We start from the raw sequence: 27004 nt of genomic DNA on the forward strand, positions 1-27004 counted from the left end.
GCTTTTCTGCATGTAGATCCTGTACATTTTTGTTAGATTTATACCAAAGCATTTTTCTTTTTACAGTGCTATTGTAAATTGTATTTGTGTTTTCAAATTTCAAATTGCAGTTTTTTATTGCTGGTATATAGGAAAGCAATTAGATCCCATCAGTTTACAATAATCACTTATTAGTTCCAGGAGATTTTTTTGTCCGTTTGGGATTCTCTGCATAGACAATAATGTCATCTGTGAGCAAAAACAGTCTTATTTTTTACTTCCCTATCTTTATGCCTTTTATTTTATTTTATTTTATTTTATTTTATTTTATAGCCAATTTCACTAGTTAGGACAGTCAATATGAGATTGAATGTTGGAGGGAAGGGATATCCTCTCCTTGTTCCCAATCTAAGTGGGGAGGAAAGTGTCCTGCTTCTCACCATTAAGTACAATGTTTGCTGTACGGTTTTGTAGATGTTCTTTTTCAAGGTGAGAAAGTTTCCCTTTCTCTGTTTGCTGAGAATTTTTATCATAAGATTTTTTTTAAAAAATTCTAGTTATCAATATTTCTTTCATGGATTAAACTTTTTGTGTTTTTAAAATGACAAAGACATGTGAAATACTTTTTCTGCATCAGTTGATACAGTCATGTCATTTTTCTTCTTTATCTTGTTGATGTGATATATTCCATTATCTGATTTTTGAATACTAATTCAGTTTACACACCTGAAATACATGCCTCTTGGCATAATTTTTTAATACATTATTGTATTTGATTTGCTAATATTTACTTAAGGATCTTTGCATTTTATGTTCATATGAAATATTGGTCTGGTTTATATAATTGGCTGCTCCCATGTTAGGGGCATAGATATTTACAACTGTTAGATCTTCTTGTTGGATAGACTCTTTAAGTATGATATAGTGTCCTTCCTCATCTCTTATTATAGTCTTTGGTTTAAAATCTAATTTGTCTGATACAAGGATTGTCTGATACAAGGATTCTTTTGGTGTCCGTTAGCATGGTAAATTGTTTTCCACCCCCTCACTTTCAATCTGGAGGTGTCTTTGGGTCTAAAATGAGTCTCTTGCAGACAGCATATCGATGGGTCTTGTTTTTTTATCCAATCTGATACCCTGTGTCTTTTTTTTTCTATTTTTAATTATTATGTTAATCACCATACATTACATCATTAATTTTTGATGTAGTGTTCCCTGATTCATTGTTGTATATAACACCCAGTGCTCCATGCAGAACGTGCCCTCTTTAATACCCATCACCAGGCTAACCCATCCCCCCATCCCCCTCCCCTCTAGAACCCTCACTTTGTTTCTCAGAGTCCATAGTCTCTCATGGTTCATCTCCCCCTCTGATTTTCCCCCTTCTTTCTTCCCCTCCTGTTATCTTCCTTTTTTTTTTCTTTTAACATAAAATGTATTATTTGTTTCAGAGGTACAGATCTGTGATTCAACAGTCTTACCCTGTGTCTTTTGATTGGGGCACTTAGCCCATTTACATTCAGGGTAATTATTGAAAGATATGAATTTAGTGCCATTGTATTGCCTGTAAGGTCACTGTTACTGTATATTGTCTGTGTTCCTTTCTGGTCTATGTCGCTTTTAGTCATACAGAATTCTGTGCAGGGTATATAAGGCCACAGAATAGACACAGCTTTATTCATCTAATAAAAGTTTATTATTTACTTATTTGAAAAAAAAAGAAATATTGGTCTGTAGTTTTCCTTTGTAATAATGCCTTTATCTGTTTTTGGAACTATAGTAATGTTGGCTTCACTGAATTAGGAAGTATTCCCTTAGCTCTTATTTTCTGGAATAGATTGTGAAGAATTGATATTGATATAGTATCTTCTTTAAATGTTTGACAGAATTCACTGGTGAAACCATTCCGGCCTGGTGTTTTCTTTTTTTGGAATATTATTATTGATTTAATTTATTTAATTGATATAGGCCTGTTCATATTATCTGTTTTTCTTTATGTGAACTTTGGTCATTTGTGACTTTCCAAGAATTGGTCCATTTCATTTAAGTTATTGAATTTGTAAGCACAGAGTTATTCATAGTATTCACTATCCTTTTAAGCTTCATGAGATTGGTAGTGGTGACTATTCTTTCATTTCTGATTTTGGTAACTTTTGTTCTCCTTCTTTCTTATTTTTGATTACCCTGCATAGAGGTTTTATCAACTTTATTGATCTTTTCTAAGAATCAGTTTTTAGAGTTTGTTGATCCTCTTCTTGTTTTCTATTTCACTGATTTTTGCTCTAATTTTTTATTTCTTTTGTTCTGCCTGATTTAGGCTTCAATTGTCCTTCTTTCTCTAGTTTCATAAAGTAAAGCTTAGATTATTGATTTTAGATCTTTCTTCTTTTACAATATTTAAATTTAATGCTATATTTTTTCTCCAAGCATTGTGTTGTTGCATCCCCCAAATTCTAAGTTATATTTCATTTTCATTTAGAACAAAATATTTCTTAATTTCTCTTAATACTTCTTTTTGGACCCATGTGCTAGTAAGAAGTGGTTATTCAATTAAGAAACTGGGGATTTTCCAGCTGTCTGTCTATTATTGATTTCTCATTTAGTTCCATCATTGTCTAAGAATATTCTTTATATTATTTCTATTCACTTAAATTCATTTTATTCAAATTTCATTCACTTAAATTCTTAAGTGTGTTTTATGCCCAGGAATATGGTCTGTTTTATTCAATGTTCCATATGAGCCTGAGAAGAATGTGTATTCTGCTGTTGTCGAATGTAGTCTATAAACGCTAATTTGATCAAGTTGATTGATAGCACTGTTCAGGTCAACTACATCCTTACTAATTTTCTGCCTCCTTTATCTATCAGTTACTAAAAGAAAGGTGTTGAAGTCTTCAACCATAATAGTAGATTGGTCTACTTATCCTTGAAGTTCTATCGATTTTTTAATAGTATATTTTGATGCTCTGATGTTAGATTTATGGAGTCTAAGAATTGTTATGTCTGCTTGGAGAATTAACCCCTTTATCATTATGTAATGCCTTTCTTTATCTCTGAGAGATTTATCTGCTCTGAAGTCTGCTTTGTCTGAAATTAATATGGCTATTCCACCTTTCTTTTGATTAGTTATATTGATAGTCAGCATTTTTTATATTTTTCAGTTTTTACTTTTAACTTATGTGACTCTATTTAAAATGAGTTTTTTGGGCGCCTAGGTGGCTCAGTCAGTTAAGCATCTGCCTTTGGCTCAGGTCATAATCTCAGGGTCCTGGGATCTAGCCCCGCATCTGGCTCCCTGCTCAGTGGGGAGTCTGCTTCTCTTTCTGCCTCTTCCCTTCCCCCCTGCTCTCATGCTCTCTCACACTCTTGCTCTCTCTCAAATAAATAAATAAAATCTTTAAAAAATAATAAAGTGAGTTTCTTATAGACAACATGGTTGGATGTTGTTTTTTATTCACTCTGACCATCTTCTGTCCTTATTTGGTGTACTGAGAACATTCATATTTAAAATGATTATTGGGTACAGTTGGATTAATATCTACCGTATCTGTGTCTATTGTCTATTGGTTGCACTTGTTCAATGTTTCTTTTATCTTATTCCTTCTTTTTCTGCCTTTCCTGGATTTAACTGAGAATTTTATATAATTTCATTTTCTGTCTTTTTTTTAGAGTATTAATTATGTTTTTTTTTCAATTGGTAAGTGGTTGCACTAGAAATTGCAGTATGCATTTACAACTAATCTATCATTACTTCAAACAGTTATCTTTTAGATCAACTAAGTATAATAAAAAAAGATTTTGTTTTACTTGTATTTATTCCTTCTCTGATTTTCTTTCTTTCTTTATGTAGATCTGAATTTCTGACTTATATTGCTTGCTTTCTTCTTGAAGTGCTTCTTTTAACATTTCTTGTAGAACAGGTCAACCAAAAATTAATTTCCTCAATTTTCTTTGAGAAAGTCTTTTATTTTTCCTTTATTTTTGAGGGATAATTTCATATCTGGATCATATCCTTCACTGTTGAAGGATAATTCTAATCTGGATATAGAATTCTAGGTTGGAGGGATTTTCTTTCAATACTTTAAATATCTTGCTTAACTCTCTTCTTGCTTACATAGTTTCTGATGTACATATTAAACTTCTTATCTTTGTTCCTTTATAAATAAAGTGGGTTTTTTTTCCCCCAATCTGGCTTTTTCAAGTTTTTCTGTCTTTCATTTTCTATAGTTTGAATATGATATGACTAGATGTAGTTTTTGTTGTTTCTGTGATTTGATGTCTGTTCATTAATTTTGGAAGTTTCTTAGACATTGTTACTCAGATATTTCTTCTGTGCCCTCTTTCTTCTCCCCCTGGTATTTATGCATATATTGCACCTTTTAAAATTGTTCCATGTTCTTGAATATTCTGTTCTAGTTTTTTTCACTCTTTTTATCTTTGTATTTCACTTTATTTCTCTTTGGAAAGTTTCTATTGGCATATCTTCAATCTCCTTGGTTCTTTTATTGGCCCTGTCTAGTCTACTGCTAAGCCTATCAAAGACATCCTTTATTTCTATTACAGTGTTTTTAATTTCTAGCATTTCCTTATGATTGTTTCTTAGAGTGTTCATTGCTCTGCTCATGTTACCCATCTGCTCTTGCATGTTGTCTACTTTTTCCTCTAGACCCCTTAATCGTGCTATTTTCAATTTCCTGTTGAAAGTTCCAAAGTCTGTATCGTACCTGAATCTGGTCCTGATGCTTTCCTTGTCTCTTCTGGATGTATTTTTTTCTTACCTTTTAGCTTGATTTGGAACTTTTTATTAAAAGCAAATGTGACATAAGAGTAAAAAGAACCAATGTAAAAGAACTTTAGTATGAGACTGTGTTAATTTAGCTAAGAGTTGGACTATGCTTAATATTTTCTGTAGCTATAGCTACCAGAATTTTCAGATTCCTTTACAATGCTTATTTTTGTCTCCTCTTTTGTCTTTGGGCTTCCCTAGAAACTTCTTAAAAAAAAAAAAAGATTTATCTTGAGAGAGAGTGTGAGTTCGGGCAGGGGCAGAGGGAGAGAGAGAATCTCAAGCAGAGTCCCCACTGAGGGCAGAGCCCAATGCAGGGCTGGACACAACTTGATCTAACAACCCTGAGTTCACGACCGTGAGATCACAACCTGAGCCAAAACCAAGAGTCAGACTCTTAACTGCCTGAGCTACCCAGGAGCCCCTAGGAACTCATTTTGAAATAATGTATGTTTCTTGCAGCTTTTGCAGCTACCATCCACTCTACTTATCCTAGAATGGCTAATTTGGTGATAAATTGTGGGGGAGGGGGCATGCTCTACAGTCTTATGTTTAATTTTTTTTTCTTACTGAGCCTGTAAGCTGTGACCTTTACAAGTGCTTTTCTCTCATCCCCTTAGGTGAGATCAACAAGGCTAGAAGATTCTACAGTTGGATTAATACTCTTCTCCCTAAGTGGGATAAAGCTATGGTAAAATCTTTGCCCTAATAAAGGGCCTGAATAAAGAATATTCAGGGTGTATTTCAAAATGGTTACTTTCTTCTACCCCCTTCTAGAGCCATAAAAGGACTTTTCTTGGCTCCTCTCTGTGAGAACCTGGTGGGGTTCCTAAAGGTAAAATTGATGAAGTATGGGTGGGAGGTCCCGCTAAAAATACAGCTTCCAGGAGTTTCTCATTCTCACACTAGTCCTCAGTCAACCTACAGCAATTTGTCTTTAACAATTTTGTCTTTAACAATTACCATTTAAGTGTTCCTACCACGTATTGGTTCTACTAGACCTCAGTAAGCTAATCTCAGCTGTGATTCTCTGTATTCTCCTGTCTCTGCAGATTTCAGGGTGGCAGTTTACCCCGTGGCTTCAATTTTCTTATGGATCTAAGAAAAGTCATTACCTTTGAGCTCATTCTGGTTTTTCTCCTTTTTCTTATTGTGAGGACAGGAGTGACAACTTTCAAGTCCTTTATGTGGCAAAGCTGAAACTGGAAGACCATGTGTAGCTTTAATCTTTTCATTGACTGCCACCACAAATTATCTGCGCAGTGATCACAATAGGCTCTCACTCTGCTGGTCAAATTGAACCAAGGACTATTGATTAATGGGGGTAAAATGGAAGTAGCACCATTACATACTATCCCAGTTTCTCCTCTTGAACAAGTGGGCCAAGACAGGGTATTGTTTTCATTTTCACTGGATTAGGTCAACTTGACCTTTGTCAAAATGATCACATTTATTAACATTTGGTGTGCAACACATGATTCTACTTTGATCAAGTCCTGTGTGAGAATGACAAAGAAGTAAGGGGAAAAATCATCTCAACTCCTCTTGGCATTAAAATGAGTTTCTTGATAGTTCCTAGAATATGTTTGGATCATAACAGGGGAGGTTTATTTCCTGGTGTGAGGAAAACCACCTATTTTATAATTACAAATACAGGAAATAAAAAAACTATAAGTTAATTTCTTTCTTTCTTTTTTTTTTTTTTTTAAAGATTTCATCCATTTGAGAGAGAGAGTGAGAGAGAGCGTGAGAGGAGAGAGGGTCAGAGGAGAAGCAGACTCCACACTGAGCAGGGAGCCCGATGCGGAACTCGATCCCAGAACTCCGGGATCATGACCTGAGCCGAAGGCAGTCGCCCAACCAACTGAGCCACCCAGGCACCCAAGTTAGTTTCTTTCTTAGAAATAATGATATATAAGTAAACTCTATATTTTTCCAGTTGCTGAGTCTGAAAACATTACCAAGAAAATAATATGTAGCCTTTTGTACTCTAGGCACATAGTTTGAGAATTTTCCTTGATATAAGTAAATATTCTATAAAATATGTTTTTATAATTGAAGTATAATTCAACTTCAGGTGATAAATTTTTTTTAAGATTTACTTCTTTATTGTCAGAGAGAGAGCGCACACAAACAGGGGGAGTGGCAAGCAGAGGGAGAAGTGAGCTCCCTGCTGAGCAAGGAGCCCGACGCAGGACTTGATCCCAGGGCCCTGGGATCGTGACCTGAGCCAAAGGCAGACACTTAACTGATTGAGCCACCCAGGTGTCCCCCCCCCGACCTTCTTAAAGACTTATTTATACAGGTGATAAGTTTATCCTAAAAGGTTCTGATATCCCAGTAGTTATTCTAGGAAATTATAGCATTACTTATAATTAAAGTTAATAATCAGAGAAATACTCAAATTTGGGGCAGAAAGTGAGAAGAAAAGAAAAGAACAGGGAGAGAAAAACAGAGAACGAGAGACCCCATGCAGATGTTTTTGAAAATTGTGGATCACGGAACAAAGGTGAGATATGTAAAAATGGAAGCCTTAGTCTGGAATACATGAGATGCTGAGGTCACTTAACACAGGGTACACCTGGAGGGTGGAGGCTACCCACAGCAGAGGGCCAATATCAGGCTATTCCTTATGACCCAAGGATTAAGTAGAAGCCAAACCCCTAGAAAGGGGTCCTAAGCTAAGCCAGATGAATGTGACTGCTGAAGTGAGTACAAGGGGCCAGAGGACAAAAGAAACCATAACTAAATCCAAATTTGCTTTTGACAGACCTTTTCCCAAACATGGCCTGGGGAGGTTAGTCAACTTCTTCATGCCTAAATCACTGTCAAAACTCAGGAGTTTGATGCCAGGCCTCAAAAATTAAAAAAGGGAAATCAGTCACTATAAAAATGATTTATGGGTCATAGTGAAGTCTGATGAGTCTCAGTCCCAGTAATTATGAATCAAAGAGAAGCAAAGTAATCACAGACTTCAGAAATTATCAATGCTGCTGAAGACAGTGGTGACTACAATGGAGATGTTGAGAAATTATCCAAGTTTAGACTATTCTGTGATACACATCAGAGTCCATTTTGCTGCTTCACTAAACATATGACACCTTTTGTCGATCTATCTACTTGGTTCACCCACTTCTGTTGTTCAAACCGCTGAGGAAGGACAATGATCTACACTGGCCATGCTAAATAGTGCCCCAAAGAATATTAATAGTACCTACGCACTGTTGAAAGGGGTAAATATGATAATGCCTGTAGAACATTTAGTGCAGGTCAGGAACATGTAATATCATTGCTATTATAAAAATGCTTAGGGTATTTGAAGGAGATATAATGTCTCCATTTTACAGATGAGGAAATTAGAGCTCAGGAAGATTAAGTTACCTCCTTAGTTCTGTAGGGCTAATTAGTGCCAGAATAAGGAGTCAAGTCCCCACATTCTTCTACCAGTTTTCCCACTTGCCTGCAGGGGCCATGGCATGATTGATAGAAGCAACTGTCTTCTCAAAGGCTGGCTGGGGTTGGGTTGTTCATCTCAAATTTGGGAGTGGAAAATAGGAAAATAGGTAAGAACTTGCCAGGAAACAGTCTCAGGGGTTGGGTTCAAGTCAGAGAATTCCAGGAAGGGGTACTTATTTAAATCTGATTGTCGAGGTCTCTGTTTTAATAAAATGTCATTTTAACAAAAATAGAGTTAATAAATGCTAACTTTAGTAAAGTTGTTTTTCAACTTACTAAAATTTTTAGCGCTTATAAAATAATCTAGTCTTGGAAATTATTATCCAAATCCATTTTCCACATAGGATGTTTTTGGCTTTGTAGGTAAGTAAAGTTGATATTTCTTTTTAAGTCATACTCTTGAAGAAAGAGATTGATTGTAAATAGAGGAGGATCTCACTCAACAGCTGGGAGGATAGCATTTAGACTTTTGACACTTTAATCCAACCAGTACAACTCTCAGAAGGCACTCTCAAAAGAATAAAGCTAATAAACAGTTGAGGCATCTAAGATGGAGACTCTTCATATCACATAAAATCAAAACTGACTAATTCTCAAGAAGTTACTCAATGCAAAGAAGGAAATTGGAAGAGAACAGAACGTGGAGAAATTATTCTCAAACGTTGCCAATTAAGCATTCTAAGTTTGACTAAAATAGAAGATGATCAGTCTCAGAAGAATGCAAAAGAGGCCATGAACTCTGATTCTTAATCAGTAGACAAGCATTGAAAGGAAATAACTCAAAGAAAGAATAGCTAAGAATATTAATTGCTTGGAAGAAGTATGTCCAAGGCTGATATGACCCACCAAAAGAGAACAGAATGAGGTATCTTCTTCTTGGTCTAAGGACAGAGACATTCTCACACATTGAATTCCTCCTGAAATAAATGATAATAGTGGAACCTTACCAAAAATCAAATTAAAATAGGTATTTGGCTGAATTTGAGCCAAAATCTGATATCCCATTTCAGCCAAATACTTTCATGAAATCTTTTGAGAGCCAAATGTTCTTTGAAGCCAGAAAGTCTATATTTTTGCAAATTACTATAACTATCTATAAGTGAGACGACCATATAATTTATCATCCAAACTGGATGATAAGTGAAAGAAGATGCTCTTGATAATAATGCCAGTACAATAGACACGAAGTCAGATGGCTCTGGACAAACCAGGACATATGATCACCTTGTATATAAGCCATTCTTGTGTAATAGATTATGGTGGTGGTCATAAAAATAGTAGTGAAAAGTATATAGGAGGATATGGTGATAACTGAAGTCAAAACTCTAGGATTATAGTTCACCAATTAGCTAAGATTTCATCTCAACAGGCATTGAAGATATCCCTAACTAATTTATGTCAACATTTTCTAAAAATTAAAAATATTTAAATCATTATAACTTGAGTATACAGAATCCCGACATCACAATTATGCTACTTGCTTATTCCTTGGAGTAGAAATTAACTAGTACTTTGTCCTTAGCTCTTATATGAACGTGCATTTGTATGCACACTTCTGCTGATTATGCGCTAGTGGGTTTTTCACTTTTGTCAATTTGGAGAGAGCAACAAAGGCCCCTTCAGGCCACTTTGCTAGAAGAAATCTTCAAAAGAAGCATGTCTCTTTTTTCAAACTTTAGTTAAAAACAAACAAACAAACAAACATTTTGTCCAGAGGGATCAATTAGCAAATTAAACGCAAATATATTTCTCTTTTTGAGAGTTTAGATGACGTTGATGATAACAATGATGATCACAAAGATGATGGAAGACTCTCTGTATCCCTCCCACACCACCTATCCCTCCCCAACAACAACAACAAGAACACACACACACGCACACATTTCCCATCTCGGTGTTTGGAACCACCACCCACCCACTTCCTGCTCAGCCCCACATAGGAATCATAACTGATATCTTCTCTTCACAAATTCCTCACATCTCATCTGTCAGCAAGCCTCTAGGTGCTACTCCTAAAGCACATCTTGAATGTGTCCACTTTTCTCCACTGATACTGTCACAAGTCCGAGCCACTAGCCCTTGCAGCCACCCATTTTTCTGCCACCCACAGGCACAGTAATCTAAAAAATGTAAAGCATATCACTTGACTCCGTGTTGAAACTCTTCAGTGGCTTCCCATTGCACAAGAATAAACTAGCACTTTTTGTCATAGTTGACTAGGCCCTATATGAGCTCACCTCCGGCCATTTTCTCCTCCCCTCACAATGATCCCACCCCACTGGCTTACTTCGTGTTCCCTGAGTCCCGCCCTTCCTGACTCAGGGCGCTGTCTCTAACACTTTCTTTAGCTTGTAACAGTCTGTGCTGAGCTCTTCTTAGGCTGGCGCCTTCTATCCTTCAAATCTCTGGTCATGGGACACCTTCTTAGGACTCCCATGACTACCTATCTTCCCACGGTTTATTTTCTATTCTATCTAAGTTATTTTCTAGAGCAATTATCATAATCCAACTGTTATGTGTTTTTCTATGCCTTCCCCTTTCCTCAAACTGCATTGTAAGCATCCAGGGCAGAGGTTAACAAACTTTTGTTTCTGTAAAGAGACAGATAGTAAATATTTCAGGCTTTGTAGGACATATGCTCTTCCATTTTACATGTACTCTACCATTGTATAAAGGCAGCTATGGAAAATATTTAATCAATGGATGTGGCTGTGTTTATTCAGAAAACAGGCTTTTGGCTGTTGGTTCATGGGCCATAGGTTGCCCATCTTCTCTAGGTCCAGTACCTTATATGCATCATTCCCTCCCTTATCTTCAGTGCCTAGCACAAAGAAGGTACACAGGTTCGCAACCTTTCATCCTTACCAAACCGTGGAAGGTGCATATTATTATTTTCATTTTATAGATTAGCTCAGTGAGGTTTACTAATTCACCTAAACTCACATAAATATTGTATTAGTCTCCTAAGGCTGCAATAACAAAGTACCACAAACTGCACACACGGCTTAAAACAACAGAAATTTATTCTCTCACAGTTGTGGAGGCTAGAAGTCCAAAGCCAAGGTATTAGCAGGGCTATGCTTTCTCTGAAGTCTCTAGAGGAGAATCCTTCCTTGCCTCTTCTAGCTATTGGTGGCTCCTGGCATTCCTTGGTTTGGGGAAGCATCACCACTCCATTCTCTGCTTCTGTTTTCACATGGCCTTCCTCTCTCCGGGTCTCTTTGTGTCTTCATGTGGCCTCCTTCTTGTACATGTGTGCATTCTCTCCTCTTATAAGGACACTAGCCATTGGATTTAGGACTCATCCTAATAGAGTATGAACTCATTTTAGGTGATTTCATCTGTAAAGACCCATTTCCAAAAAAGGGCACATTCTGAGGTTCTGAATGAACATGAATTTTGGGGGTGGGGGGAGACAGTACTAAACCCACTACAATTATCAAATGGTAGAGTAAGGATTAGAACCTGACACCATTTCAATTATATTCCACTTTGAGGTTATAATCTCAGCTATTAAGTTAAATTAACAGTTAACAGTGGTATCCAATTTTAGTTATTTTGAGAAACAATGATTTGAAACTATCAGTGGAAAGCTGAGCTAAGAAACTTACCTTAGAGGAGCTTTGTCTAAGTTATTATTTCTGACCATAATATTAGTGCTGTCCTTCAGCACATCTGATATATAGAGATTTAAGACGTTAAGAATAGAGATTTAAGACATTTTCCAAAGATCTCATTGGTTAAGCATGGAGAATTACATTGGAATTTTCATGGTCTCTCTAGTTAACATCTTTACATACCATGCTTGTAAGTCAGGATTTTCCCCCAAAGCTTGTCTAAAACATGTTTTCCCTATGAGGGGAGAAAATGCAGTTCTCTTACAGTCCAAATACATTTGGGAAATGCCAGGCAAAGCCAAGTAAAACAGATTTCTTTACTGTAGTAAATAATTCCTCCATTGCACATTTTATTTGTTAAGGTGGCTTGTGAATTCCTAAGAGGGGGGTATTGTGCATATTTTTCTAAGCTTATCGGACATTTTTGTAGAGTGCCTTCAGGAACTAATCATCTGTGCCACACACTTTTGTACAACTACTTTGGGTGTTTGCTTGCTTATCTAAGTGCAGATAAGTTCTACTTTTCTGAAGGTAAATGTGTACAAATATACTTCTTTGGATTTTAGAAATTGGTTTTGAACCCCTCCATAATGGATGAGATTCCTGACAGGAGAGACACTGATGGGTTGCACCATGGCACCTACTAATTTATTTGTCAATTCATTCAGTCCTTTATTCATTTATTTACTCACTGATTTCACATACACTTGTGGAGCCCAAGGAAGTAGCTATGAATGTAAAGATGATCAAAACCAGATGTCTTTTCATTAAGTCATCCAGATAATACACATCAATCACTATTTCCCGAAGTAATTCTAATAAATGGAAATCACTTGTATTGGACTGAATTGTCCCCCTAAAATTCATATGTTGAAGCCCTAATCCCTAGGACCTTAGAATGTAACTATACTTGGAGATAGGTCTTGAAAGAGGTTATTAAAATGAAATGAGGTCATAAGGGTAGGGCTCCCATCCTATAAGAATGATGTCCTTATAAGCAGAGGGAGAGAAACCAGGGATGGGCTTGCACAGAGAATAGGCCATATGAGGACACAGCAAGAAAGTGCCCATCTACAAGCCAAGAAGAGGCCTCAGGAAAAATCAATCCTGCCAGCATTCTGATCTGGTATTTCTAGCCTCCAGAACTGTGAGAAAATAAATTTCTGTTGTTTAAGCCACCTAGTCTGTGGTGTTTTGTTACAGCAGCCCTGGCAAACAAAAATACCACTATTAATTGTTTTTTAGGCCCCTGCCTTCCAGAGCTTTATTCAGCTAGTTCTGACATCAGCTGAGGACTTAGAATTCCTCTATTTGTATTTTACAAGAATTTCAAGAGGACTGATTTGACTACAAACCTCCTGAGGACAAGGCCTTTGTCTGTTGCATCTCTACATTGACTAAGAGGCATCTTATAGAGTATCATTCTCATCTCTAACTCCTCTCTGTACATTAATAATTGAGGGATGGCCTAATACAACTCTTGGAGAGAACAAGAAATGAGAACAAGAGAACTACAAAGTATTAGACACATAGCTAGAGGCTTCAAATATATCTTTTCATTTACTATTTCTCTTCTATTTAGAGGCAAATGTCTTTACCCCACTTTTCAGATGAGAAAACCAAGGTTCAGAGAGGATAAGTGATTTTACCAAAATCATAAAAACACTAGTAGAGCCAGAATTCAAACTCATTTTCCCCCCTTGAATATATGCTAGCCTGAGGAACATGAGTGAAATTTTTTTACAGTGATGAAAAGCTGATTAGAATGTTTTCATCAATTGCTTAATTAGAGGAAAGAGGAAATCTGGCTAGGCATCAGCACTTATGAAAAAACTTGGAAATTTTAGTAGACTATTTCAGCGACATCATCATAACTGACATGGTTACCTACAAGCTAGGCCAATATTAAATTGTGCAAATAAAAATAATGATTATAAAGCACTTACTGAGTGCCAGATACTGTTCTTGGTTCTTTATATGTATTCTTGATATTGCTATTCAGGAAAGCTGGGGGAAAAACATGAGTGTACCCAAAGGCAGATAACCAGAATGATCAGACTTTGAAATTATGCTACATGATTACTGGTTGGATAAGCTGGCAAAGTTTACTCTGAAAAAAAAAATTAAAGATGACATCATAGCCATCTCAAATAGTTGAAAACTTTCAAGTAGAAGAGAGATTTAGACATAGAAATAGAATTAAGACGTAGGGAGCCTTACATTACTGAGAGTATTCAAATAGGTGTATCAATGTAGAAGCAAACAAATGCATTCATGGGAGATCAAATAGTCAAACATAAACCCTTAAACTTGAAGATTTTGGATTTTTAGGATTCATAAATATCACTGTCTTTTTCTTCATTAACAAAGTTAGGCTTGGAGGAAAAAAATATATATGTTAGTGTTAGATCCTTTCTGGAACTAAAGAAAAAATTCTCCAGGAAGGAAACATATCAATCCTCTCATCACCATTTCTAAGAGAGACATTCACTAGGAAACTGTTGTTCAATTTGAACTCTTCTCTATTTTGATTCCTTTATAATTATATTAACAAAATTCAGTCTTCCCGTTTCAAAGCCTGTAACAATACGTGTTTTGAAGGGACTGTCTGTTTATTTTTGCCTTTATCAGCGAAAGAAACTCATCTTTAATGTCTATCATTGGGCCAGGCATTGAGCAAAAGCTTCTTACAATAGGAAATGGTTGGGTGTTTTTCTTATCTGGGATCAGTGTTTCTTGAGAAGTACCTACAGTGGCTAAGAAGTGAGTACATGATGATAGTGAGCATCATTAGAGGAATTCAAGTAGATAATCCATTTGCAAGCACCAGAGAAGTGCGGTTATGCGACGCGATGGGGTTACCCAGAGCCCAAAATGACAAATTAAATAGTTGCTGGGTTGTGGGGCATCTTAAGGGGGAATTAGGATAAATCGCAGAATAGTTTTACTGAGGATGGGTCAAGAAAGGCACTGCATACAATGGACCCAGAAAATCCAAGCTGTCGGAGGGGTGTGTGTGTATTAAAATTATCTAAAAAAAAAAAAAAATCACATTGTTGTTGCTATGAACACTTGACTAGTACACGTGAAATATATTGTAGCAGGAAAAAAAAAATGCGTCCAGAGGGTGTTCCATCCTGCTGTTCAGAACATCGTGGGTGCTCAAATAATATTAACGCTCCAGGATGAAGATGGTAGCGAGGATGATGATGATTAATGCAATCCAAGGAAAAACAGGGCTGGGAGGATGACACAGACGAGAGACCAGGAAAGGGAGGATGACTCACGGGTGAGGGGTACCTGGGGATAGAGCAATGTGGCGTGCACGTTGGTGAGCGTGGGGGGAGAGGCTGGGGCACGCGTGGCTCCGACCTGGGGAGTGGGCGGGTGGGTGCCCGTGGGCGGAGCGGCTCCGGGACTGAGTGGCTGGCAGCTATGTCTGCGAGAGCAGCAGCATCACCCGGGAGTGAAGCCTCCGAGACTCCGCCTAACTGACACCCAAAACTCTCCCTCTCCCTCCCGCAGCCCCAAACTGGAGGCAGCCAAGCCTGCCAGCAGCCTCAGCGGCGGCGGCGGCGGCAACAGCAGCAGCGGCGGCGGCGGCGGCGGCGGCGGCCCCGGCCCCGGCCCCGGCCCCAGCCCCGCCCCCGCCCCGCGCGCCCAGCGCGCGACGCCCGGATCGGCCGAGCCTGGCGCGAGCCCTCGCCCCCTCGCCGCGCCCGCCGCGCCTCCGCCTGCCCGCCCCCGCCGGCCGAGGCTGGGCTGCGGGAGGCGGCCGGGCGGCCCCGAGCCTAGCTAGGGCGACCAAAACAAAGGCAGCATCCGGGACTGGGTGGATGCAAACAACCATGAAAGACTGGGTTCTCTCTCTCCCCGGCTCTGCTGCTGCCGCCGCCGCTGCTCCTCCTCCTCCTGCCGCCGCCAGGAGGGCTCCTCTGTGAGGGGAGGCAGGGGCGCAGCTGCTGGGCGTGAATCCGAAAGGTGAGAGCCAGGGAGCCAGAAGAGGGGGCGGGCAGGCCACGAAAATGTCCTCGGCCGTGGGGCCCCGCGGTCCTCGCCCACCCACGGTGCCTCCCCCCATGCAAGAGCTGCCCGACCTGAGCCACCTGACCGAGGAGGAGAGGAACATTATCATGGCAGTGATGGACCGGCAGAAGGAAGAGGAGGAAAAAGAAGAAGCCATGCTCAAGTAAGCCACCCCCAGCCGCGCCATCCGTGCCTCCGTGCCTCCATCGGTCCATTCACCACTCACTCACCCAAGCCTCTCGGCTGAGTGTGGGGGAGGGGCGGGCGAGGGTGCTGGGTGGGGGGGCGGAGGCGCCCGCCTTGGGGCCAGGGGCGCGGGGCTTGAGCGGGGAAGAGATTAGGGGGACAGCAGGAAGGAGGGGATGCCACCGAGCGGGGATCCCAGGAGCCAGGAGAGAATGGGCTGCAGAGGAAGATTGGGTGGACAGGGACCACCTGAGGGTGGGGTATGCAGGAGCTGAGGAGAGCTGATGCCACCCAGGTGGAAGGGCTCTGGGCTGGGAACAGGTTAAGGGGCAGGGGATGAGTGGAAGAAGGGGGAGGTGGGATGAAGAGGTGCTGAGAACAGCTCCTCTTCTCATCTTGGAGTTGTTTAGGAGGTTGGGGTTACCCCAGTGAAGGGTGCCAGTATTTATGTAAGAAAAAATGCTTATTTTAGTGTTCATTTTGGTATTCATTCATCTCCAGATCAAGGTTGGGTCTTTTTTTGGGCAGTTGCCATCTTTGGTAACCTGCCTACCCAGCTTCTCTTTAAGCTTTTAGTCACAGTCTTCTACACAGAATACCTGTGTGAAGACACATTCTCTTACCCATATACAATGCCATCGGCAATGCAAAGTTTTTAATAATGGGAGAACCTGATGGGGACTCTGGCCCGAATAAACTAGAGGTTCCTCTTTACTGGTTTCCAAGAGACCTCTGGGGCCTGCTCAGTTCCTGGTGGAAGCAGTACGACAGGGGATCACATATTTGCACACATCCCCTTTTCTTTAAAGCCGGTCAGCCCTTCAAGGGCTCTCTGTCTAGTGCCCCATTTTCCTGTGTCTGGGAAGGGGATGGGGCTCGTTTGCTGGTGGTGCAGGGGTGTGTGACAGCCTGGGCTGCTGCTCATCATATTCTCAGACAAGACTGCTTACAAGGTGCTGGCATCCAGACTGGGTTTTCCTTGATCCTTAGCATCACCCACAGAGTGGAGCCACAGGGGACTTCCACCCTGCCTTCCCCTGGGAGGTCTTCTCGTATTCAGGAAAGTTTTCAACTTGAGGGTGAAGGAATTTGGAGACCCTGATTGGGACTAATTCCTTGGTGTCTCCCATTTAGCCCAGAAGGTGTATGTGAGGGCAGAGGATCGGCAGGAAGAGCCAAAGGGAACCTGTTGCATCTGGAGTTAGCTGAGAGCAAAGTAGGGGCAGGGAGGGAACAGGGGTGACACACAGGCACAGAACACACCCACCAGGGCCTCCCCCGCCACCCTGAAGGATTGCCTCTTGAAGAGAAGATGCTGCCACTGGAGCTTTCTTCTGCTTCCTCTCAGTGCAGCAGTGCCTGGAAGGAGAGGAAGGGAGGGAGGCAGCATTCACAGACTGATGGGTCTCCACCAGTGTAACTGCCACCCAGATGGGAGAGGGGCATGTTGAGCAAGCGCTATGGGTGCTGGGTCACAGCAAAAGAGTAGAAATCCGGTCATTCTTGCCCTTTGGTTGTAGACTCAGGAAGAGTCCATTAACTCGGAAGGCTAGCGCTGGCCTCATTCTATAAGCAGCAGGTTTCTGGATTCCCTGCTCCTTCTCATCCAAAAAACAAATACTTGAAGCCTGCCGGCTTGAGGGAAGCAGAACCCTCGTTAATCTGCTGCCTGTCCCCAGTGCAACAGTCACATCCCTGGTGCTGCAGGCTTCCCCTCTTCTGACACTGGAAGTAATGGATTGTGTCTGATGGTGCTGCTGTCTGTGTGTCTGGTTGTCAGTCCGTCTGTCCCCACTGGTTGCAGTCCCTGCCCCCTGTCCTGGACACCTTTTGTGCTGGTCAGGATTTACAGGTTGCTCCCGTTCCTTCTGGTGCTCACTGCAGACAGCAGGTGGATGGAGGCCTCCAGCAGCCAGTGGAACCCATGGCTGCCCCTTGACAGGGTCCGACTAGGCAGGGGAAGGCACAGTGCAAGTAGCGACCATCACGCCCCTCCGTTGCTGTTTCAGGCCGGTGGAGAGCGAGAGATTTTAAGTGGGAGAGGGTGAGTTTTAGGACAGAATTCCAAATCTGCTAACTGCCTAAGGATAGCATGATAAGACTGTATGGGCTTCTATGGACAAATAAAAATGAAGAACACCGTCCAACTGCTCATGTCTAAAACATCTTTCCCGCTGCTATTCCTGTGACTGCTTTGCACGAGCTTGCGGATACTGTTCCTTTATTGCAAGGATTCACAAAATATCGCAGGATGTGACGCTGTTATACAACAGCCCTCTATCATCCCAGACCTCTGCGTTAACTTTATCAATCAGCCTCCTCTGTTAATGTCTTGGCCTTTTGTGCAGTGGCAGATTGGTGAGTGTTTTGGAATCCCGGTTTGCTGCCGTGTAAGTGTGTCATATGGTCTGCAATTAGAGGAACAGTGCTGTACTTTTTTCTAGAGGGCACTTTGTGTCTTAAAAACTGGTGATTGTAGAGGCTATTCAGATGACACATATATGTGGGAACTTAAGGACACAGTCATAAGTGGTGGCCTTTTCTCAACTTTGCATAAAAATAGATTGGAAAACATCATGCTTTTCACAGGGCTTTGAAGTATTTGTGAAATCAGAGATAAGTTTTTATGGTAATGCTTGGTCCATCATATCACACATCTGAGAAATTACTTTCACAACAGGCCCTACAGAGCTAAAGTTCTGGTCACAGCAGTTAGAGTTAAAGTTCACTTTTGTCATCACTGCAGAACCATCACCTTGAGCTACCTACTGTACGTGCTGTCCCTTCACAATGTGTACGAATGTGTAAGGCGTTAATAGAAGATAGAAAACTGATGCGTGAATATGGGAAAGATAAACAAATATAGATTAATGTATATTTGTGTAGTTTCATCAGCCTTGATTATAAATTACTACTTGAATTTGGTCTTGATAATATCTTTAAATATGTGTAAATGGAAAGAATAATCAAGCTAACTTATACCTCAAGATTTCAGAAAAATCTTACGCAAAATTATAAGTACTTAATCACAAAAATAATTCATTTTGTTGGCAAAGTGCACTAATTTTAAATACCATTGCCATATAACTAGAAATAGTTGACCCCTGCAAATAATTCTTAATGACTGATTTAATTATCTGCAAATCAGAGGTCTTTTCTTAATCTTAGTAGGATTTTTGGTGTGTGTGTGTGTGTTCTGGAGGCTTTTTGAAACCTAACTTCCTCAATGAATACTCTTTCAAGTAACTGTCACCAGACACCATGAGCCAATATATTACATGAGTTGAAAACTGCATTATCTGAGACCTAAATCAGAGAAGATCTCATTAGATCTAAAATCTTATTCCTTTTATATAAAAGCTTCATAGAGAAAGGAGCCACAGAATAGTAAGAGAAGAGAAAAAATAGAGGCAGAGAGTTAAAGGGGTTTGAGGATGGGAATTGAGAACCATATTGAAATATTTAATAAAACTACTAACATTTATTGAGCATTTACCTCATGCTGGCCATTATTCTAAGTGGTTATTGAATCAAATGCCAAATAGTTGAACTATGCTCAAGTTTTAATACATGCCTATTTGGATTCTCACAACAGCCTGTGCAGGGGGTAAGTCAGGTCATATAATCCTCAAATCTTCATCCTAAACTCAGAGAATTCCAGTAATACCCTAAGCTAACTCACATTACATGGCCCTATCAGGATTCAAGCCCAGACCTTTTATTCTAAGTCCAAATATTTTCCCACACACTGCACTGTCCTTCTACCAAGAAAAAGCTTGCATTTCATCTACCTTTTCCTTAAATTAGTTTGTGCTCTTTCCTCAGTTTCAGAGAAGTGGTTTGGCAAAAGATTAGGTTGACTTAGATCAGCTGCTGATAATAGGAGGGCCTGGAGCTTCACTCACAAGAGTTTTCCTGTGGATTGAGGACAAGGGAATTTTCTCCAATTTGAAGAAAATAAAAAGCATCATTGTATGGTGGAAAGGCCATTAACTTTGGATCCAAGAACTTTGGGGTTCTAGTTCTAATTCTGACACTTATTGTGTAAATATGGGCAAGACAATTAAATGGGGATTCTGTGAGGTACTATTTTACTTATAAATTCTGCAATTCTTGGTGTGAAATTGATTTATAAAAAGTGTTGGCTTTAGACTGCTCTCTCTTCTTTTTTTAATTATTTTTTTTTATTATTATGTTCAGTTAGCCAGCATATTCTCCCTCTGTTCTTTGCACTGACTTTTCACACATCCATAGTATCTACTTCCTTCATGAAAGGAGAAAGAAAGTTGAAGTAGAACTCTTATAACTTCAGTTTTTCTTTCTCCTTTTTCTCTTTCTAACCAATTATGCTGTTGTGGCCTCAACTGTATCCATAAGACTCAATATGAAAGACCACAATTAGCAAATGGGAAAAGAAGGAAAAGTAGGTGGGGCATTTGGGGAGGAGTGCAGATAGAGTCCCCATGGATGCAAGTATCATGTTTTCATTGGGTTTGCAAAGATTTTCATATCTTACACCTGAAAATATTATCTCATGTTGTTGAGGCAAGGATGGGTAAGAAGGAAAAGAAAGAAGGCAAATAGTATTGAGGAAACGCTGCTAAAACATGAGCTGGTGTCTACCATTTTTGAGATGTTGTGTTAAATAGAAAAGAAGGAAAAACTCACCATTTTACTTGGACTCTAGTCTCTTTTACACTACATTTATGGATAGGGTTACATTTAGAGAAGGTTAATCCTGAGCTCTATTGAAGTTTTCTTCTTTCAACAAAAACTTATCTTAGTAAATGCATGTGCCCAGGACTGAATTCCCAAATGTTCCAGAGGAAATATGGAATAGGGAAGCCTTAAAAAATGAAAGACATGAGAAGCTATCAAAGAGAATGGAGGGAAGAGACATAACTATTAGTTCACATTTTTGCTAACATGTCTTGACTTTCTTTTAACTTGTATGTATTCTTTCTTAACCAGAAGTGAGGAGGCACCACCGTTTAAATAAAGAGATTACCAAATTTGAAATAGAATATGGAAACCAGTGTGGGCTCTGTGTGCTATTGCTGACGTGAATAGAAACACAACATCTTGGGAGTGTTATTTGCTCAAATTGTTAAATGAGGAGAATGATTTATCTTAAACCTGTTCAGTAAGCTTCCTGAAAAGATACCAAATCGGAATTCCTGAAATAATATTATTCTCCCACACCTGGAACATACAGATGGATGGGGCTGATGTATCATGGATTATAAAGTCCATTATATTGCATTTCATATATTTTTGTGGACAATTTTATATTTTTAAACACTTTTTACATTTTATTCTGTGATATGAGTTGGGTATTTCAGAGCTGGTCCTGCTAGCTGAAGTAAATTTTCCTAGGGCACAGGGCAACTAGAGTTATGGAACCCAGAACCTATGTACATTGACTCCAAGTTGCTAGTTCTCTTGTAAATCTTTTTAAAAGTACATCAAGCAAAAAAAAAAAATGTAATAATGATAATAAAACTATGTGAAGCTGTGGTATTATGGTCTGTTTCTCTGTTCTCTTTGGTGGGGGGGCTAAAATTTATTGTGTGCCTTCCATGTGTCAGACATGTGGCTGGATACTTTACATATTTCACTCTGCCCTGAGCTCACCTCTTGATAAGAAGTTCATCCTGTCAGTATTCTATTTGTTTTCTAGTATTAGTGAAATTCCCAGCACTAGCTAGATACCTTCCTGACCTTTTGCTTATGACATTTGATTCTGGCATCCAGAGAATTAACCTAAAAGGGGGAAGAGAAGAATTTCTTATGGCTAATGGTGTTTTCGACCCTTTTCCAAGTCCACCTCTCTTCAGTCTCTAGATCTGGCCACAACTCCCTCGTTTATGCTGTGGGGCTTTTCTGATCTGTTGGCTCTTTTGCTCATGGTGTTAATACCTTAGCATCTTCCCACCATTCTCCTCCACTGTGAGGTTACCTCTTCTCCCCATTATTGTTCTCAATTTTATTTGTTGGGTAGGCTATTTTGAACAAAGTGTCGTACAGTAGTCAATTCAACAGTAAGATCATTTTTTCAGGCATTGGGCTATTGGGGTAGAATAGAGAGTCCTTTGCTGAGAGCCTGATGTTGGTTTAGTTACTACCATTTTAAAACTGCCATGGTCAGAAGGGGAGGTGAGCATCAAATAGCTGGATGGAGCAGTGGACTAAATGCTGGTCTTAACACTACCACTTTCTATAGGTGTAACCTATCCGAGTCTCAGTTTCTTTATGTGTCAAATGGAATTGATAATGCCTGCCCTGCTAACTTAGGAGGAAGTGGAGAGTGGAAGCACCTTTAAACTTGAAATTGCTGTACCAAAAAAAGGTGCCATTATTATCTTTACTCTGGAGAACTGTAGAAGAATCTCAAGATTATCTTCTCCTATGGTTACTCAGCTACTAGGGGTCCCATGGAGATGAGTTCTTAGAGAACAATCCATTCATTGTATCATGCTAACAGTACAGTGTGGCGAGGGCTGCAGCTACCAGTTGGAGAATTTGGAAAGGAGGCACAAGGTGAAATTAGCCCAGGGCTTGGTCTGAGGTGCTATTTACCTTCTTTACATTCTTCTTTCTTTCTTATTAAATATCTCATAAATGTCTTTAGTACAAAAAGCAATGTGGGCAAAATGATAACGTCTGAAATAGCTAAAAGGCAACCCTAATTCAAAAATGTGAAGAGAAATTAGGGTAATTTCCTCATCTTTTACTAGAAAAAGACCTATGATTTTTGTGTCACTGGATTTTATAAATTATTCATTTTCAGAATTGGCTGAATAAGGGGCCGTATACTTGTCAAGTTTCTCTATCATGTCAGTTTATTGTTGGGTAATGTAATAGATTATATGTGTTTCAGATTTTTTTAAGATTCTCCACTGGATGCTTTGGGTTTTCTGCGTGCATATTCTCACACTCTTTCATCAAGTTTGTGTCCACTTACTTTGATCTAGGTCAGTTTTCTGTGAATGACAAGAGGGGAATATACTGTATTGACTTTAGATTTTCTACCTCTGTTGCTATCTTGTGAAAACTTCCTGTATATGTGAATGTTTATTTAAAGAGAAAAATGGAGTTGTTTAAAAGGAAAGTGACTGTATATGTTGGTTTGCCCAGGACAGTATCTCTTTATGCCTATCTCCTCTATGATTACGGAAAGTACCTCTTTTTCTCAATTTTGTGTTTCAATATGGACAATAAATTTTAATGTCTTCTTCTTTATAAGTTTTGCTTCCCCGACCCATTATTCATTTAAAATTTAAGAAAGTCAAGCAATTAACATAAAATATATCTTACCAATAAATAATACAAGCAAGTTACAGACATATTATTTTGAAAATCATTGGTAAATGGAAGAATTTTTGCTGAGAAGGAGGTGTTATCTTTTATGGAGTCTCAGTGGAATGCTACCTTTTATGGCAAAATAGAATTAAAATTTCAAAACATTTTTCAAATAACAGTGACTATGAATTGCAACTGCATGCAGGGCTCTCTGAATGTTCTCCTTTGGGCCTTGCAAAGGAGCAGCCTACAGTTTAGAGAAGACATTTAAATAGATTTTAGAATGCAACATTTTAATAATTCTTCTCAAGTTTAGATAGTAAAATAAGGTAATGTTATAGAAAGTAATTTCATACAAATTGAAAGTAATTAATGTGCTTAATGAGATATTAGCTATTTTAAAGAATTATAATGAACCAAACAGTTATCTTTATGTAATATAACAGGTAATACCTTGCTAGTGATTTACATAGTATTTAGTCTTTTTTGTGTGTGTTCCCTGTCATTATACAGGTAATTATTGTTTGGAAGATGCCATTATATTTACATAGAGAAGATAATTGAATCGAAAACCAATGAAAGTATCTGCACTGTCATATGAATTTATCTTGCGCAGTTTACCTTCTTTTAATGGACACATGCATGTTCACAAATGGGAGCTAGGATAGTAGGAGTTATTGATGGGGCTTTCTGGCTGTATTTCCTACACTTTGTGTAGTCTATTTGATTAGCTACCCACTTGCATCCCTGTGCTCGAATATGATCAATATTTGAGCAGTATTCAAAGAGATTACTGATATTCTCAAGAATATCAGGTTATTTTAAAGTTGTAAGTAATCTGCGCACAAGCATCATGTGCCACATTATCATTCTTAATGTTTAAACGTAACTCTTAACAAATGCCATGAGAATCTCTTTATTTGAGTGGCTAGCTGTTTTGTTTTCAATTTATGGGGTTTTACCTTTTAGAAAAATTGGGCGGATGGTATATGAAATATCTAGGGAATGTTTAAATAAATTTATCAGGTTTCTTTAAATATAAGGTTATATATATATATAACAGGTAATACCTTGCTAGTGATTTACATAGTATTTAGTCTTTTTTGTGTGATATATATGTATATATATATATCTCCACATTTAGAAGTTCTGTCCAGGTTACAAAGATTACACAGTGTATTAGTAGAAAGAGATGAAAACAAAAGTAACCAAATAGCTTTTACTTTTATATTTCATACAGCTTAGCAGATTTATCTTTCTTAGCTATCCTGTCTTCTAATATATTGGAGCTTAAGTCTTCTTTCCTAACCCTTTTTTTCGGGAGAAAAACTTGATGTATTTTATGTCTTGGTTTCTGAAATAAAGGGAAATAGAAATGAGCTGGCTTATTTATTTGGGATATTAAAATTTTGGTAAGAGTAAAAATTGTAAAGAGATTCTACTTTGATATTCTTCATGACCATCATGACAATTGTCATTAAAACGTAATTTGGAAAAAATAAAATATAGTAAAGTCTTTTATGAATTAGGCTGGGTATTTCAATATAAAGATGTCTACATGCCCTAGGCCAAATCTAACCACCTAATCTATAACAACCTGGAATAAAAACTTAATACTAGTTTGAAAGGATACTACTGTCTGAGTTTTGTTCCAGACACAGGCACTAAAAGGGATTGCATGGTATTTGGAGTTCCAAAGGCCTAAGCTGTAACAGTAACTACTGAGTAAAACTATGATTGATAATCTGTCAGGTGGCTCTCTATCTAGTCCCTGTCTTCCATAAAGGCAGCATAGTTTAAGGTTCTTGGAGGTCCACATGCAGAAAAAGAAAAAAACAAACAATTTATAATCCCAGGCCAAGTAGCAGATAATTTACCTGGTGAGTAGTACAAATTTTAAAAAATACAATGTGTACTTTGGAAAAATGCTAAATAAGCCATGCAAAATAGTTCAAAATGAGTGGTGATTATAATAGAAGCTGGAGGACTTTTTGAAGCTCTCTCTTGCCCTTCATTCTATAACTCCATTTCCTTCTGATTTGTCTTCTTCTTTCCTATGTGTCCCTAATCAATCTTTTATTGGTAATACAATGTTGCCCTTCCCATGGGTCCTACTCTCAACCTTCTTACTTCCATTTTATGTGCAGTTTCTGGTCAGTCTCAAATACACTCATGGCTTCAATCATACTTATATTTTAATGATTTGCAAATATTACTACCTTAGAATTTTCTACCAAATTCTGGATCCATGTACCTAACCATCTGTTAAATATCTCTCTACCTGAATGTCCTTGGGAACTTCAAACCAATTGTGATCCAGGATAATGTCTTGACCTTCTGCCTAAACACAGTGCTTTTCTTATAATCCCTGTCTTTCTGGATGGCATCTCCAGGGCAACTCCTTATTCAATCCATTGTCAAATCTTTCCAATTCAATCTTCTTAGAGTCCTTTGAATTTCTCCTTTATTTTTCAATTGCATTGCTGTTACTTTAATGTAGACTGTCATCACTACTCACTGGGTTGCCTGCAATAACCTCTTAATTCATTTCCCTGCCACTGATCAGACCCCACCCCCCAATTTCATTTTCACACTGTTGTCAGAGGAATCGTTTTAACATTCATTTAATCATGTCCCTTCGATAAAACCCCTATGCTTTCAGTGTAAAGATTAAATTTCATTATCTGTGCTGTGCCTACTGTCTCCTTTTCACTGGTCCATGCACACCTTCCTGCCATAGCCTTACTGAACAGGATCTCAGAGTATCACCACTGCTTCACAACTTGGGAACTCCACCTGTGTTTTTCTGTCAGGAATTTCCTTCTCAATCTACCTAATTTTTACATAGCCTTTCAAATGAGTTCAAGTGACATCTCATCTGGTACATCTTCCCAGACTTACCAGATTAATTTTTGTATTTTTTCTCTGTGCCCATCTTTTTTATAACTTTTTTCACTCTACAGTCCCAGCTCAGTACAGCATATGTTCCCGAGAGCAGGATCATTCTTATTTGCCAGTGCCTGGCATGTAATAGGTGCCTGAATTTTTTAAACTGTGTGTATGAATGAATGAATAAACCCAGAGGACGTGGAGTGGAAGAGTCACCTAAGGCTGCTGGATGGATTAATAGGGTATGAGTAGGTGGATGGAGTGGGAAGGTTATGCTAACCATGGGAATTCTATCAGCAAATTCTGAAAGCAAAAAATGAGCTGAGTGTTTTTGGCTATTGAGAGAACCACAATTGGCCAGAACTTATGAGAAGAATATACTGGAATTTAGATATTACAGGGTGAAATTGAAATATAGTTTTCAGATGATCTGTTGTACTCTTAATTTATCATTAATGGCTTTTTGAAGAACAGCATTTTTAAAGTGTTTGAATGTCAGTGTGGGAGGATGTAAATAATACATTTTAAAAAGTAATTCTGTAGACAGACATGCTTAATGGAAACATTTCCTTTGATTTAAAACATCACTAACTTCAGTAACAGTTTAAACCATAATATATGTTCTCTGATTTGGTATTTAGAATGAGATCATAAGCCAAGTGTTGTACTGGATTATTTTTTTAATTAAAAAATGCCCCTTGTTTAAGTCATCTTCTAGACTTAAACTCCTTGAATGCAGGTATCTTCTTCTAATCATATTGTC

General features: G+C 38.7%; 1 protein-coding gene across 50 annotated transcripts in view; it reads left to right on the plus strand.

Annotated features, from left to right (window-relative positions):
- Positions 1–15574: 15574 nt before the first annotated feature.
- Positions 15575–27004, plus strand: part of RIMS1 (regulating synaptic membrane exocytosis 1) — a 488993-nt gene continuing 477563 nt past the window's right edge. For 19 of the 50 annotated variants that reach the window (XM_081828486.1, XM_081828490.1, XM_081828498.1 and 16 more), the window contains exon 1: positions 15577–16027. In XM_081828486.1, the coding sequence (XP_081684612.1) occupies positions 15864–16027 (164 nt within the window). In that variant the 5' untranslated portion in view covers positions 15577–15863. Of the gene's footprint in view, positions 16028–27004 lie in introns of all 50 variants that reach the window. The other 31 variants (XM_081828518.1, XM_081828521.1, XM_081828519.1 and 28 more) reach the window with 3 other exon arrangements.

Source organism: Leptonychotes weddellii, chromosome 8 (assembly GCF_054177405.1).
Source record: "Leptonychotes weddellii isolate Sample4059 chromosome 8, ASM5417740v2, whole genome shotgun sequence".
In the NCBI taxonomy this organism is placed as follows: Eukaryota; Metazoa; Chordata; class Mammalia; order Carnivora; family Phocidae; genus Leptonychotes; species Leptonychotes weddellii.